Raw genomic sequence first — 14,545 nt, 5'->3', positions numbered from 1 at the left:
AAGGGTGCGTGGCCACGCACGCCTCCAACTCAATCATCAAGTTTGCGGACGACACAACAGTGGTAGGCTTGATTCTATCTCAAGGCCATCAGACTGTTAAACAGCCACCACTAACATTGAGTGGCTGCTGCCAACACACTGTCATTGACACTGACCCAACTCCAGCCACTTTAATAATGGGATTGATGGGAAATGAAGTAAATATATCACTAGCCACTTTAAACAATGCTACCTCATATAATGTTACTTACCCTACATTATTCATCTCATATGCATATGTATATACTGTACTCTACATCATCGACTGCATCCTTATGAAATACATGTATCACTAGCCACTTTAACTATGCCACTTTGTTTACTTTGTCTACACACTCATCTCATATGTATATACTGTACTCGATACCATCTACTGTATGCTGCTCTGTACCATCACTCATTCATATATCCTTATGTACATATTCTTTATCCCCTTACACTGTGTATAAGACAGTAGTTTTGGAATTGTTAGTTAGATTACTTGTTGGTTATCACTGCATTGTCGGAACTAGAAGCACAAGCATTTCGCTACACTCGCATTAACATCTGCTAACCATGTGTATGTGACAAATAAAATTTGATTTGATTTGAACCGGTTTATAATAGCAATAAGGCACGAGGGGGTGTGGTATATGGTCAATATACCACGGCTAAGGGCTGAATCCAGGCACTCCACGTTGCGTCATGCATAAGAACAGCCCTTAGCCGTGGTATATTGGCCATATACCACACCCCTCGTGCCTTATTGCTTAATTAATTAAGACTGTGTGGTTCAATCCCTGAATGCTAATTGGCTAACAGCTGTGGTATATATTGGTCATATACCACACCTCCTCTGGCCTTATTGCTTAATTAAAGACTGTGTGGTACCCTCTATCTGAAATATTCCAGTCAAGGAAAGAGTAACATACCTTGGGATTACCATATCTAAGAATCAATAGGAAAGATGCTCATTAAACTTAAATTCCATTATTGAACAAAACAAAAAGAGGTTGAACCAATTGTTGCAGAGGGATTCCTCCTTGAAAGGTTGAGTACTGCTTTCCAAAGCTGAGGGCATCTCCAGACATTCTTACGAAGCTCAGTCCCTACATGTTGATAACACAATAGGTAAAGCTGTTGACCAGATGTTTTTCAACTTCATCTGGAAAATGTATACACATTATATTAGGAAATCTGTCGTTATGGACGCATATGAATATGGTGCTAGTATTTGAATAATACTTTGAAGGTAAGTTGGGCCAAACATTTCTTAAAGAATCCAACTTCAATTTGGAATTTCATCCCTCATTATATCTTCTCCTGTTTTGCTGGCTTCAATTACATTTTGCTTTGTAACTATAACATTAATAAGATTAAAAATGATCTGCTTTCATAGACACATGAGCCTTGGTGTGGTATTAAAATATATACATCACTGTCACGCTGGTATGAAGGGTCGGGAGACAGGCGCAGTGCAATGTGTAATGATTTTTTAAATTAAACCCAAATTATGGCGAGCCGTGTAAAGGCATGGGGACGAAGACCAAACAAACACATAACAAAACACAGGGATTAACCCCAAACAAAAGAGCGAGGAGTACCTCGAATAAATAACACATGCGTAAAATGATTAATACACAGGACGAGACCCGTAATCATCTGCGCAATCCACAATGGCACGAAAGCTAAAACACACAGCGCAGGTCCTCACACACACCAACGGACATAGTAACAATAATCGACAAGACAATGGTGAACCAAGTGCACACTTATCCAAGTACTAATCACTGGGAATAGGGGCCAGGTGTGCGTAATGACAATCATTTCCCCCTCATAGGTATTTCATTTGGAACAATAAGAATATTTTGTCTGGAAACAAGTCTTTGTTTTTTGGTTAATAATCATATCCTCCTGGTGAGTCACTTTTTTAATGCAGAAGGGATGTTACTCAGTTCTGCAGATTTTTTGGGGATCTCTTTACATATCCCTGTTACACCTAAAGAGTTTGCATAGTCTTTGATGCTATTCCATCTGGAACTGTACTGCTGTTTAGAGGTGTAACCAGACCTCACCTCACCCTCTTTATTGATTTGATTTGATTTGAGATATCCTCTCTTCGTCCAGTTGACTCTCCAGTAGGAACATGTGTTTCTCCTTGCTCCCTCAGAACAATACCTGCTTTATTTCAAAGGAAATGTTATATATATTCCTAACTTCTAACTTACTGGAATACATTAGTTAATTATATCTTCTGGAAAAATGTTTGCTTATTACCACACAAATAGCTGCTTATCTGCTTGTTAACAAGTTCTTTCAGAATGATCCATAAGTATTACTCTGTGAATCCTTACCTGAAGAAAAAGACATTAACATTAACTGTACTCTTTGTGATGAGCATCCAGAAACTGTTTGGCATTTATTTTGGCATTGTCTACATGAAAGAGATATTTGCCAATATTCTTGATGACTTTTGTTTATTATGTACTGCTCGGTTTCCTTAACTATAACAAGGATAAATAAATACAAATATACCTCTTAAATCTGTTATACCACATATCCCAGAGGTGCCTCATTGCTATTTTAAAACTGGTTATCAACGTATTTAGAGCAGTAAAAATACATGTTCTGTCATACCCGTGGTGTATGGTCTGATATACCATGGCTGTCAGCCAATCAGCCTTCAGGGCTCAAACCACCCAGTTTATAATCTGTAATATGTTGGAACACATATAGCGTATATGTTGTCCTTGTTTGTTGGTATACTTCCTGTATAACGCTGTCTCCCATTAGTATTCTACTGTGTTGCTCCTGTCTCTATTTGACTAGTAAAGCGTTATAGCATGTTATTCTGTGTGGACTTATTGTAACCGCCCATATAGTAGCTTTATAGTTCCCCTTTGGGGAGGATATCTGGACAATTTGTACATTAATTAACTAAGATATGGGTGTTTTAATTCCTGGCAGTACATTACAGAACAGAGCAGCTGAATGAGTTAGTTGAGGTTACAATCACACAGGATATGTCCCAAATGTCATCCTTTTCCCTATATAGTGCACAACTTATGATCAGGGCCCATAGGACTGTAGTCAAAAGTAGTGCACTATATAGAGAATAGGGTGTCATTTGGGACTCATCTGTGAGAGGAAACACTTTGCATTACTCAGAGCTTTCATTCATCCTGAACTCTCAGTTTTGAAATGATCTCTAAAGAGACAAGCAAACAAACAGAATGATTAGTGAACATGTTTTGTAAATGGAGGGTTTTTACCCACAGCAGAGCCCAGCAGACGAGTGTATAGTTCAGCTCGGAGGATGAATCCCAAATGGCAAATGTCAAAAGTAGTGCCATTTGGGACGCAGATCCAGAGTAGCCGACTGGTGCCTACAGTAGTTCAAAGTGTTAATAAGGAGGTTTGCTTGTATGTACCATCCCGGTCTGAGGACTTTACTGTGTGTGTGTGTGTGTGTGTGTGTGTGTTCCTTCATGTGTCTGTGTGTAGTACGAGTACAGCAATAGGTTGACACCTGTCCTCTCACAGCCAGCCACAGCAGACAAGGTCAATTACATTTCAGGAATTAAACTACACTCCCCATGTTCATTCTCATCCACAAGAATTGAAATGGACTTGAGCCTGTTGCTATTGCCCTGCCCTAGTTAGACAGATGGGAAGAGAGACTGGTGGCTGGGAAGGTGTGAGGGCCACGGTGCCTTAATTCATTCCTCTAGTAAAGAGAGAGAGAGAGAGAGAGAGAGAGAGGAGAGAGTGTGTGTGTGTGTGTGTGTGTGGGTGTGTGTGTGGGCCTGCCTGCCTGCCTGCCTGCCTGCCTGCCTGTATGCGTGCACTATAAAGGGAATAGTTTGCCATTGAGAATGCAGTCAGACAGTGATGCAGGTGCAGTCAGGCTATCTGTCAAGATGCCCACATCAGGACTGGCACAGCGTTGGCACCATGTTGGCATCACCTACACTGCTGTGTCACAGGGAGGGATTAATCAATTGGAAGGGGGCATCCGGGGTTAGAGTCCTCTCCACATGGGAGATCTCTGTAAATAGATATTTGATTAAAAAGAGAGTGTGTGTGTGTGTGTGTCATTTATGTGTGTGTATGGCCCATACCTTGGACCAGTCCCCAGTCTTCCACTCGTAACATTTGGAGTGGTCCTCACAGGGCTCCTGGTCAGCAGGCTGAGAGAGGGGGTCACAGTTCCCCTGGGGGTTGGTGCACCTCACTGTCCTCCGACGGACCCCACTGCCACAGTCTGAAGAACACTGGGGAGAGGAGGGAGGGAGAAGGGAGAGGGAGACCAGGGGAGGGAGGGAGGGAGGGACACCAGGGGAGGGAGCGAGGGAAGAAGAGAGAGGAGGTAGGGAAGAAAAGGTGGGGAGAGAGGGAGGGAGATGGAGAAGGGAGATGGAGACGAGGGAAAGGGAGAGAGGGAGGGAGATGGAGATGAGGGAGAGAGGGAGGGAGAGGAAGAAGGGAGATGGAGACGAGGGAAAGGGAGAGAGGGAAACATTGGAGTTGAGGGAGAGGGACAAAGGGAAGGGACATATAGAGGGGAGAAAAGGGAACATGAAAGAGGGAGGAAGGAAAATAATTACAGTAGAGAGAAGAGAGGGGAGGGAAAAGGAGAAGAAAAAGAGTGGAGGTGAGAGGAGGAGTGTGAGGTGGAGGAGGAGAGGGAGAGGAAGAGGGGGAGCGAGGTTAGAGTGATGTCAGGAAAAAGAGAGGGAGGAAAATGAGTGAAAAGAAATATGAGGATAGAGAGAGTGTGTGAGAGGGAGCGAGAGAGAGAGAGGGCAGAGTGTTACTCATTATAGAAGCGTCCTGTGGTGGTTCATTAGCTCCCCTCTCCAACCCACTCTACCTCCTCTTCAGTGGAGCGAGGGAAGAGAGGGGGGGGGGGGTGACAGATGTCTATATTATGCAGTACTACTGCAGCGCTGCTCCTACATGATTCTGCATCAAACTTTGAGGAAAGTAAGTGGTTTACTATTTCTCTCTCTGTGTCTCACTCACACGGGAACTCGCATAAACACGTGGACACACACAGATGTGCGGAAACACTCAAACACGCATCCACGAATAGTCGCATAGACAAGCACACACCCCACCCCCACCACAACAGACCTTGGACCACTCAGAGGCCTCCCAGGCAGTGAGGCAGTGGCGTCCCTCGCAGCCCTGCAGGGCGGGGGGTTTGCCCCCCTGGCAGTACAAGTCCCGTGTGTGGATAAGGGATCCGTTCTGCAGCTGGTACACACAGCCCACCTCACGCAGCTGGAGACCCTTCCCACACGTCACCGAGCACTGGCCCCACTCCCCTGTCACCCACCTGGAGAGAGAGATAGATGTGGAGAGGAGAGAGAGGGGGAGGGGGAGAAAGATAAAGAGGCAGAGAGAGGGAAAGTAAGAGAGAGAGAGATGATTTGCATTTGTATTTATTAAGGATCCCCATTAGTTCCTGCCAAGGCAGCAGCTACTCTTCCTGGGGTTTGTTATGGATCCCCATTAGTACTTGCCAAGGCAGCAGCTACTCTTCCTGGGGTTTATTTTGGATCCCCATTAGTACTTGCCAAGGCACCAGCTACTCTTCCTGGGGTTTATTTTGGATCCCAATTAGTACTCGCCAAGGCACCAGCTACTCTTCCTGGGGTTTATTATGGATCCCCATTAGTACTTTCCAAGGCACCAGCTACTCTTCCTGGGGTTTATTATGGATCCCCATTAGTACTTGCCAAGGCAGCAGCTACTCTTCCTGGGGTTTATTATGGATCCCATTAGTACTTGCCAAGGCAGCAGCTACTCTTCCTGGGGTTTATTATGGATCCCCATTAGTACTTTCCAAGGCACCAGCTACTCTTCCTGGGGTACAGCAACATTAAGGTAGTTATATGACATTACATTTCATAACACTTTTCACAACACATTAAGTGTGTTCGCTCAGGCACTACTCTACTACCACATATCTACCAGTCCAAAGTTTTAGAACACCTAATAGAGTTTGCTTTATTTTTTTATATTTTCTACATTATAGAATAATAGTGAAGACATCAAAACTATGAAATATGGAATCATGTACAGTAGTAACCAAAAAAACTGTTAAACAAATCTAAATGTAATTTATATTTGAGTTTCTTCAAATAGCCATACTTTGCCTTGATGACAGCTTTGCACACTCTTGGCATTCCCTCAACCAGCTTCATGAGGTAGTCACATGGAATGCATTTCAATTAACAGGTGTGCCTTCTTAAAAGTTAATTTGTGGAATTTATTTTCTTCTTAATGCGTTTGAGCCAATCAGTTGTGTTGTGACAAGAGGGGGTATACAGAATATAGCCTTATTTGGTAAAAAAAACAAGTCCATATTATGGCAAGAACAGCTCAAATAAGCAAAGAGAAACGACAGTCCATGTTTACTTTAAGAGATGGTCAGTCAAGTCTTTGAAAGTTTCTTCAAGTGCAGTTGCAAAAACCATCCAGAGCTATGATGAAACTAGCTCTCATGAGGTCCGCCACAGGAATGGAAGACCTAGAGTTACTTCTGCTGCAGATGATACATTCATTAGAGCTACCAGCCTCAGAAATTGCAGCCCAAATAAATGCTTCACAGAGTTCAAGTAACAGACACCTCTCAACATCAACTGTTCAGAGGAGACTGCGTGAATCAGGCCTTCATTTAAAAAATGTTTTTTTTTACCTTTATTTAACTAGGCAAGTCAGTTGTCAAGTCAAGTCAGTGCTTGGGCCAAGAAACACGAGAAATGGACATTAGACTGGTGGAAATCTGTCCCTTGGTCTGGAATCCAAATTTGAGATTGTTGGTTCCAACCGCTGTGTCTTTGTGAGACGCGGTGAGGGTGAACGGATGATCTCTGCATGTGTATTTCCCACCGTAAAGCATGGAGGAGGAGGTGTTATGGTGTGGGGTGCTTTGCTGGTGACACTGTCTGTGATGTATTTAGAATTAAAGGCATACGTAACCAGCATGGCTCCCACAGCATTCTGTAGCGATACTCCACCCCATCTGGTTTGGGCTTAGTGGGACTATCGTTTGTTTTTCAACAGGACAATGATCCAACACACCTCCAGGCTGTGTAAGGGCTATTTTACCAAGGAGGAGAGTGATGGAGTGCTCCATCAGATGACGTGGCCTCCACAATCCCTCAACCAAATTGAGATGGTTTGGGATGATTCGGACCGCAGAGTGAAGGAAAAGCAGCCAACAAGTGCTCAGCATATGTGGGAAATCCTTCAAGACAGTTGGAAAAGCATTTCAGGTAAAGTTGGTTGAGAGAATGCCAAGAGTGTGCAAAGTTGTCATCAAAGCAAAGGCTACTTGAAATATATTTGAATTTGTTTAACACTTTTTTGGTTACTACATGATTCCATATGTGTTATTTCATAGTTTTGATGTCTTCACTATTATTCTACAATGTAGAAAACAGTAAAAAATAAAGAAACCCTTGAATGAGTAGGTGTTCTAAAACTTTTGACCGGTAGTGTATCTACAATACAAAATCTGTGTGTATGGTGTGTGTAGAGTGTGTGTGTTACCATGTGTATGTTTTTTTATTATGTTTCTAAATATTTGCTTTGGTAATGTGATAACCCGTTCCATGCCATTAAAGTATTTTCTGATTAAATTGATTAGAGTAAAATGATCAACAGGTTAATGTTGGCAGATATGTAGAAATGAAAGTGTAGAAATAAGCAGCATCTCTTTTAATCAATCAGTAAACATTTAATGGCCTAGTGCAGCCAAAAACGTCATTTCACTATGTTTTAATGTTTTATTTTATTTGACATTTGACCCCCTTTTCTCCCCAATTTCGTGGTATCCAGTTGTTATCTTGTCTCATTGCTCAACTCCCGTACACCAGGCAGTGAATTAGTTCATAAGAAGAAAAAGAGTTCCAAACCTCTCTTCCGATAACAGCTACTTCTGAGTTTCCCACCCCCCACTCAGTCCTACAAAATTCTTGCTTGAGTAATTGCTCTGTGCTAAGAAGCCATTTTTGCCATTTAAATTGAAAACAATCGCATTAAGGTACTTAATTGTTACCCAAATGATTGATGTTGAGATAAAAACAACTGCAATGGACCTTTAAGTGTTCTCTGTGTTAAACAAGAGTGGTTCGCTATGCAACACAAAACAAAGACAGAAACTGAGCAATTCAAATACACTTCTCTTTCAAAACAATAAACAGTACCAACACACTATCCTCCCAGTATTAAAAAGCACCAAGCGTCTTTTGTACGCTACGATGTCGCCAATGAAGTAATGTTGACTAATCGACTGGGTCGTGATCAGTAGGGCACATGGTAGCAAAATGTTTTGAAACAGAAAAGGAAAAAGAACCTTCCTTATTGGACCAAGTCCAGGTAGTCCCTCCCCAGTTTCAGAACATCTTCTTCCAATTGATGCCTGATGAACATTACCCTGTAGATGTGACAGAGTTTGGGGTTTGGGGTTAACAGCACCAGGCCTGGTGAAATTAGGTCATAAAGAGTTACAGCCAAGCACCTGGGGCCTCTGGAAAACTGGGCCTCTATTTTCCAGGTGATGTAGTAATAAACTAGATGGAGAGGTCCCAGTCTGTCTGTCCGCCTGTCTATCCGCCTGTCTCTCTGTCTGTCTCTCTGTCTGTCTCTCTGTCTGTCTCTCTGTCTGTCTCTTTGTCTGTCTCTCTGTCTGTCTCTGTCTGTCCGCCTGTCTCTCTGTCTGTCTCTTTGTCTGTCCGCCTGTCTCTCTGTCTGTCTCTCTGTCTGTCTCTCTGTCTGTCTCTGTCTGTCTCTGTCTGTCCGCCTGTCTCTCTGTCTGTCTCTCTGTCTGTCCGCCTGTCTCTCTGTCTGTCTCTCTGTCTGTCTCTGTCTGTCCGCCTGTCTCTCTGTCTGTCTCTCTGTCTGTCCGCCTGTCTCTCTGTCTGTCTCTCTGTCTGTCTCTCTGTCTGTCTCTGTCTGTCCGCCTGTCTCTCTGTCTGTCTCTCTGTCTGTCCGCCTGTCTCTCTGTCTGTCTCTCTGTCTGTCTCTCTGTCTGTCTTTCTGTGTATGTGTGTGAATGCATGTGTGTTCTGCTTCCATGTCCATGTCTTTTATCCCTCCTCCTCTTCCTTTCTTTACAGCAACGTCCTAATACTGTCCACTTCCATTCTATATTTGTCTGTACCTAACAAGTCCTGCCTGTATGGTAGAGATGCAGCTGACTGATCCACTGAATGGATGCAAAGGGGACAGGGGCCAAGAGACTGCAAAATATATCCACATCAATATATGTCTTAGAAACGTATAACTGGGCTGGGTCCAAATACAGGGAGTCTTTGTCTACATCCCAAACGGCACCCTACTCCCGATACAGTATAGTGCACTACTTTTGACCGGGCCTGGGTCACATGTAGTACACTATAGGGAATATAGTGGGGCAGGTCCTTTTTCTGTTCCCCAAAAATATATACAATGTCTATGGGGGCTGTCGTATAAAGTCAGCACCGTATTGACAGAAAACACTCAAAAATAACTTGAAAGGAATATTTTTTTATTTAAATAAAGTTAAATGAACAGAAATACGGAACCCCGTGATAGAATAGAATAGAATTCTAGAATCTTTAGAATCTAGATTCTAGAGGCTAAAATCTAGACAGAGTGAAACCACAGTTCAGTGAGTGTAACATAAGGGGATTTGTAGCCTCACTCCTCAGCCTGAAATGTGCCCACTCACATTGACTAATAGCCAGCTTTTTGGTGGCACAACTGACTAAAAGCATTTCAGGAGGGCAGTCACATGAATCTGTGAGGCAGAGGTCCCAGTTGCTTGTCTCAGTGTGAGCTGAAGAGGGAGGAAGTGGAATGGCTCTCCTGGGGAACTCCAGTCGTTCCATGTATTTGAACCATTCCTGAGCTAGCACACCTGATTCAACTTCTCAACTACTTATCAAGCCCATGTTTCGGTGAATCAGGTGAGCTAGTTCAAAGCGACAACAGAATTCTCCACCCTGAAGTTTGAGTGATATACAAGTACATTAGTGGGAGTCAGTGTGAGGCCGGTTCAATAGGCCAGACGGCACTCTGCCTTTTATGTGGATAAGGTAATAAGGCACTTTAAACCACGCACATCTCGCACCCTATTCCCTATATAATGCACTAATTTGACCAGTGCCCTATAGAAGTAGTGCACTATATAGGGAATAGGTTGCCATTTGAGATATAGCCCCGTATCTTTGAACAGAGAGATCAGTGGTCTGGTTTAAATGCATCAGCGGTACAGCTCAGAAACATTCCTTGCTGCAAGTTCCTCTAATGTAAAACTCTGCCTGAGTAGGACATGAAACAATCCCACTGTGCACGCTGACAGGCACTCCACTGCACAGTATTCTGGATCTTCCTTCTACAGCCAATTCAACTCAATGGAACTGTTTTTTATAATCACTCAGAAACAGGATGATGCACTCTTTTCATCATCCTGTTTCTCATTCAACTATTCCTGATACAGTGTGTGTGTAAACCCACGATTATAAGTGTATGTGTGCATGTGCTTGTGTTTGAAGTGTGTCTCACCTGTACTGGCAGGGGTGTGAGTTGCAGCGTCGTACTTGGGGTAACGGCCTGTTCTCTGGTTGGCAGAGGCTGTCATTCACCAGAGTCATGCTTTTATTGACCAGCCTCATACAGGACACCACTGTCCTCCTCTCACCTGGGAACACACACACACCGTTATAATCTGAGGTATACAAACACAAACAAATTACAGCGAAAGAGAGAGTGACAAAAAAAAGAGAGAGAGAGAGAGAGAGAGTGTGTGAGTGAGTGAGTGTGAGTGAGAGTGTGAGACGCTGTCTCAAAAAAAACGTCAAACTATTTCACACACACAAAACACATGGAGTTCAAGCCTCTGTCTCCACCGGCATAACCCTCCAGTGAACTACATAATAACCTGGTCTAATGCGAAGGTAATTACACAATAAAACTCTGTTAATTAAACACTAAATCAGAGGACTGAAGTCCTATATTTGGAGCTGTGCTGGCCCCTATCCAAACCACCACTTGCTGGGTAAGGCCCCGACTACTGTGTGCGTGTGTGTGTGCAGGGCCCGAGATCTGGGCTTTGTTCCAACTTTATGAAAATCAAACCTTTCTCCTTCCCTCTGGCCAGAAGTTGTGCACTATATAAGGACCAGTGTGTTTGTGTTATATTGTGTTATGTGCTCATGGGTTTCTACTACATGGCTCAGACATGACTAAATCTAGCTTCCCACTACAATATACAATATTTATGTCACAGGTTTCATGTTCCTACATCGTCCCAAAATCCTGTGATGGGAAATGTTTTATGAACACAGTGTACAGGCTCCCTGACGATAATGCCAACCCCCATCCCATCCCTTAGTTGTCAAGGCCTGACCTTAGAGAGCCTTTTATTCTCTAATTTGGTTAGGTGACTAGGTTGGGCACTCTAGTTTTTGTATTTCTATGTTGGCCTGTTATGGTTCCCAATCAGAGGCAGCTGTTTATCGTTGTCTCTGATTGGGGATCATAATTAGGCAGCTTTTCCCACTGGGTTTTTGTGGGATCTTGTTTTTGTGTTGATGCCTGTGAGCTCTACAGAACGTCACGTATCGGTTATTCTTTATTGTTTAGTTGTTCGGTTCTCCTTAAAATAAAAAGATGTCGAACCGATTCCACGCTGCGCTTTGGTCTGAGTATGATCACAACAACGATCGTGACATTAGTGTTCTTCTCAGAGCGACAGTATCGGCAGAATTCATTTGGAGGGAAAACTAGTCATATTTACTTTAAAAACCGAAAGATACTGGAAGAGTAATAATGAATTCTGGTTACCAAGGAAACAGAGATTTGTTCCACACACACAGTGAGGTGCGGACTCTCCTATGAGGACTTCGGGTTTTCCTCATTTTTTGAAATGCTCCAAAAGTGGGCAACAAAATGTCAAGTCGAACTCTATGCTAAATAGGTTTACGCACGTAATATTTGTCAAGGGTACAGGGTCCACAGTGGCTCAGTTGGTAGTGCATGGTGTTTGCAGGAGTACAGGGTCCCCAGTGGCTCAGTTAGTAGTACATGGTGTTTACAGAAGTATAGAGTCCCCAGTGGCTCAGTTAGTAGTACATGGTGTTTACAGGAGTATAGGGTCCCCAGTGGCTCAGTTGGTAGTGCATGATGTTTGCAGGAGTACATGGTCCCCAGTGGCTCAGTTGGTAGTACATGGTGTTTACAGAAGTATAGAGTCCCCAGTGGCTCAGTTAGTAGTACATGGTGTTTACAGGAGTATAGGGTCCCCAGTGGCTCAGTTGGTAGTGCATGGTGTTTGCAGGAGTACAGGGTCCCCAGTGGCTCAGTTGGTTGTGCATGGTGTTTACAGGAGTATAGGGTCCCCAGTGGCTCAGTTGGTTGTGCATGGTGTTTACAGGAGTATAGGGTCCCCAGTGGCTCAGTTGGTTGTGCATGGTGTTTACAGGAGTATAGGGTCCCCAGTGGCTCAGTTGGTTGTGCATGGTGTTTACAGGAGTATAGGGTCCCCAGTGGCTCAGTTGGTTGTGCATGGTGTTTACAGGAGTATAGGGTCCCCAGTGGCTCAGTTGGTAGTACATGGTGTTTGCAGGGCTACAGGGTCCCCAGTGGCTCAGTTAGTAGTACATGGTGTTTACAGAAGTATAGAGTCCCCAGTGGCTCAGTTAGTAGTACATGGTGTTTACAGGAGTATAGGGTCCCCAGTGGCTCAGTTGGTAGTGCATGGTGTTTGCAGGAGTACATGGTCCCCAGTGGCTCAGTTGGTAGTGCATGGTGTTTACAGGAGTATAGGGTCCCCAGTGGCTCAGTTGGTAGTACATGGTGTTTGCAGGGCTACAGGGTCCCCAGTGGCTCAGTTGGTAGTGCATGGTGTTTACAGGAGTATAGGGTCCCCAGTGGCTCAGTTGGTAGTGCATGGTGTTTACAGGAGTATAGGATCCCCATATATATAATATATAATATATATAATATATATAATATATATATATAATATATATGCCATTTAGCAGACGCTTTTATCCAAAGCGACTTACAGTCATGTGTGCATACATTCTACGTATGGGTGGTCCCGGGAATCGAACCCACTACCCTGGCGTTACAAGCTCTACCAACTGAGCTACAGAAGGACCACATGGTGTTTGGTGTTTGCAGGAGTATAGGGTCCCCAGTGGCTCAGTTAGTAGTACATGGTGTTTGCAGGAGTACAGGGTCCTCAGTGGCTCAGTTGGTAGTGCATGGTGTTTACAGGAGTACAGGGTCCCCAGTGGCTCAGTTGGTAGTACATGGTGTTTGCAGGGCTACAGGGTCCCCAGTGGCTCAGTTGGTAGTGCATGGTGTTTGCAGGAGTATAGGGTCCCCAGTGGCTCAGTTGGTAGTGCATGGTGTTTGCAGGGCTACAGGGTTCCCAGTGGCTCAGTTGGTAGTGCATGGTGTTTGCAGGGCTACAGGGTCCCCAGTGGCTCAGTTGGTAGTGCATGGTGTTTGCAGGGCTACAGGGTCCCCAGTGGCTCAGTTGGTAGTGCATGGTGTTTGCAACGTCAGTGTCGGGGATTTGACTCCCACGTGGGACCAGTACAAAAAAGTCTGCCCTCACTACTGTAAGTTGCTCTGGATAAGAGTGTCTGCTAAATGGCTGAAATGTGAATGAAATGTAGGCAACTAGATTCAGCCACGGTATGATTTTTGTCTAAGTGGTTTGTCGGGGGGGCGTAACATAATCCTAGTCATTTGTACACTGCAAATTGACCGCAACTTAGCTCAAAAAGAGGTTGGGTTTAAAAAATAATATGAATTTCCATACCTTGATTACATTGAGACACCATCACATACTGTATGTCTCTTGTATTTGTGGGAATACTTGGGGAAAAAACACTTGCAGGCCTGTTGCCGACCCCTGATATATGACATTTCGCAGGCGCTTTTATCCAAAGTGACCTACAGTACACGACCCCACAGATTGTATTTTCAACTAGCGACTTTCAGGAAATAACACTGATCAAATTTGGTAAAACCCTTTAAGTCATCAGACAGCTGGCTGCCCACAACAAACTGACCACTAGCTGGCTACAACAAATTAACCCCTAGCTGGCTACAACAAACTAACTTCTAGCTGGCTACAACAAACTCACCACTAGCTGGCTACAACAAACTCACCACTAGCTGGCTACAACAAACTAACTTCTAGCTGGCTACAACAAACTCACCACTAGCTGGCTACAACAAACTAACTTCTAGCTGGCTACAACAAACTAACTTCTAGCTGGCTACAACAAACTGACCACTAGCTGGCTACAACAAACTAACTTCTAGCTGGCTACAACAAACTAACTTCTAGCTGGCTACAACAAACTCACCACTAGCTGGCTACAACAAACTGACCACTAGCTGGCTACAACAAACTAACTTCTAGCTGGCTACAACAAACTAACTTCTAGCTGGCTACAACAAACTGACCACTAGCTGGCTACAACAAACTAACTTCTAGCTGGCTACAACA

General features: G+C 43.9%; 1 protein-coding gene across 1 annotated transcript in view; it reads right to left on the bottom strand.

The window, feature by feature from the left end:
* LOC118378729 (A disintegrin and metalloproteinase with thrombospondin motifs 17-like) overlaps positions 1 to 14,545 on the bottom strand; it is a 45,565-nt gene that overhangs the window by 15,910 nt on the left and 15,110 nt on the right. Inside the window, exons 3-5 of the mRNA XM_052503938.1 lie at positions 10,579 to 10,714; positions 5,155 to 5,359; positions 4,140 to 4,292 (exon numbers count right to left, since the gene is read on the bottom strand). Of these exons, the coding sequence (XP_052359898.1) occupies positions 4,140 to 4,292; positions 5,155 to 5,359; positions 10,579 to 10,714 (494 nt within the window). The remainder of the gene's footprint in view (positions 1 to 4,139; positions 4,293 to 5,154; positions 5,360 to 10,578; positions 10,715 to 14,545) is intronic.

This window comes from Oncorhynchus keta, unplaced genomic scaffold, assembly GCF_023373465.1.
Source record: "Oncorhynchus keta strain PuntledgeMale-10-30-2019 unplaced genomic scaffold, Oket_V2 Un_contig_18485_pilon_pilon, whole genome shotgun sequence".
Taxonomy (NCBI): domain Eukaryota; kingdom Metazoa; phylum Chordata; class Actinopteri; order Salmoniformes; family Salmonidae; genus Oncorhynchus; species Oncorhynchus keta.
The sequence above is the reverse complement of the archived record's forward strand: the minus strand, read 5'-3'. Positions and strand labels throughout refer to the sequence as shown.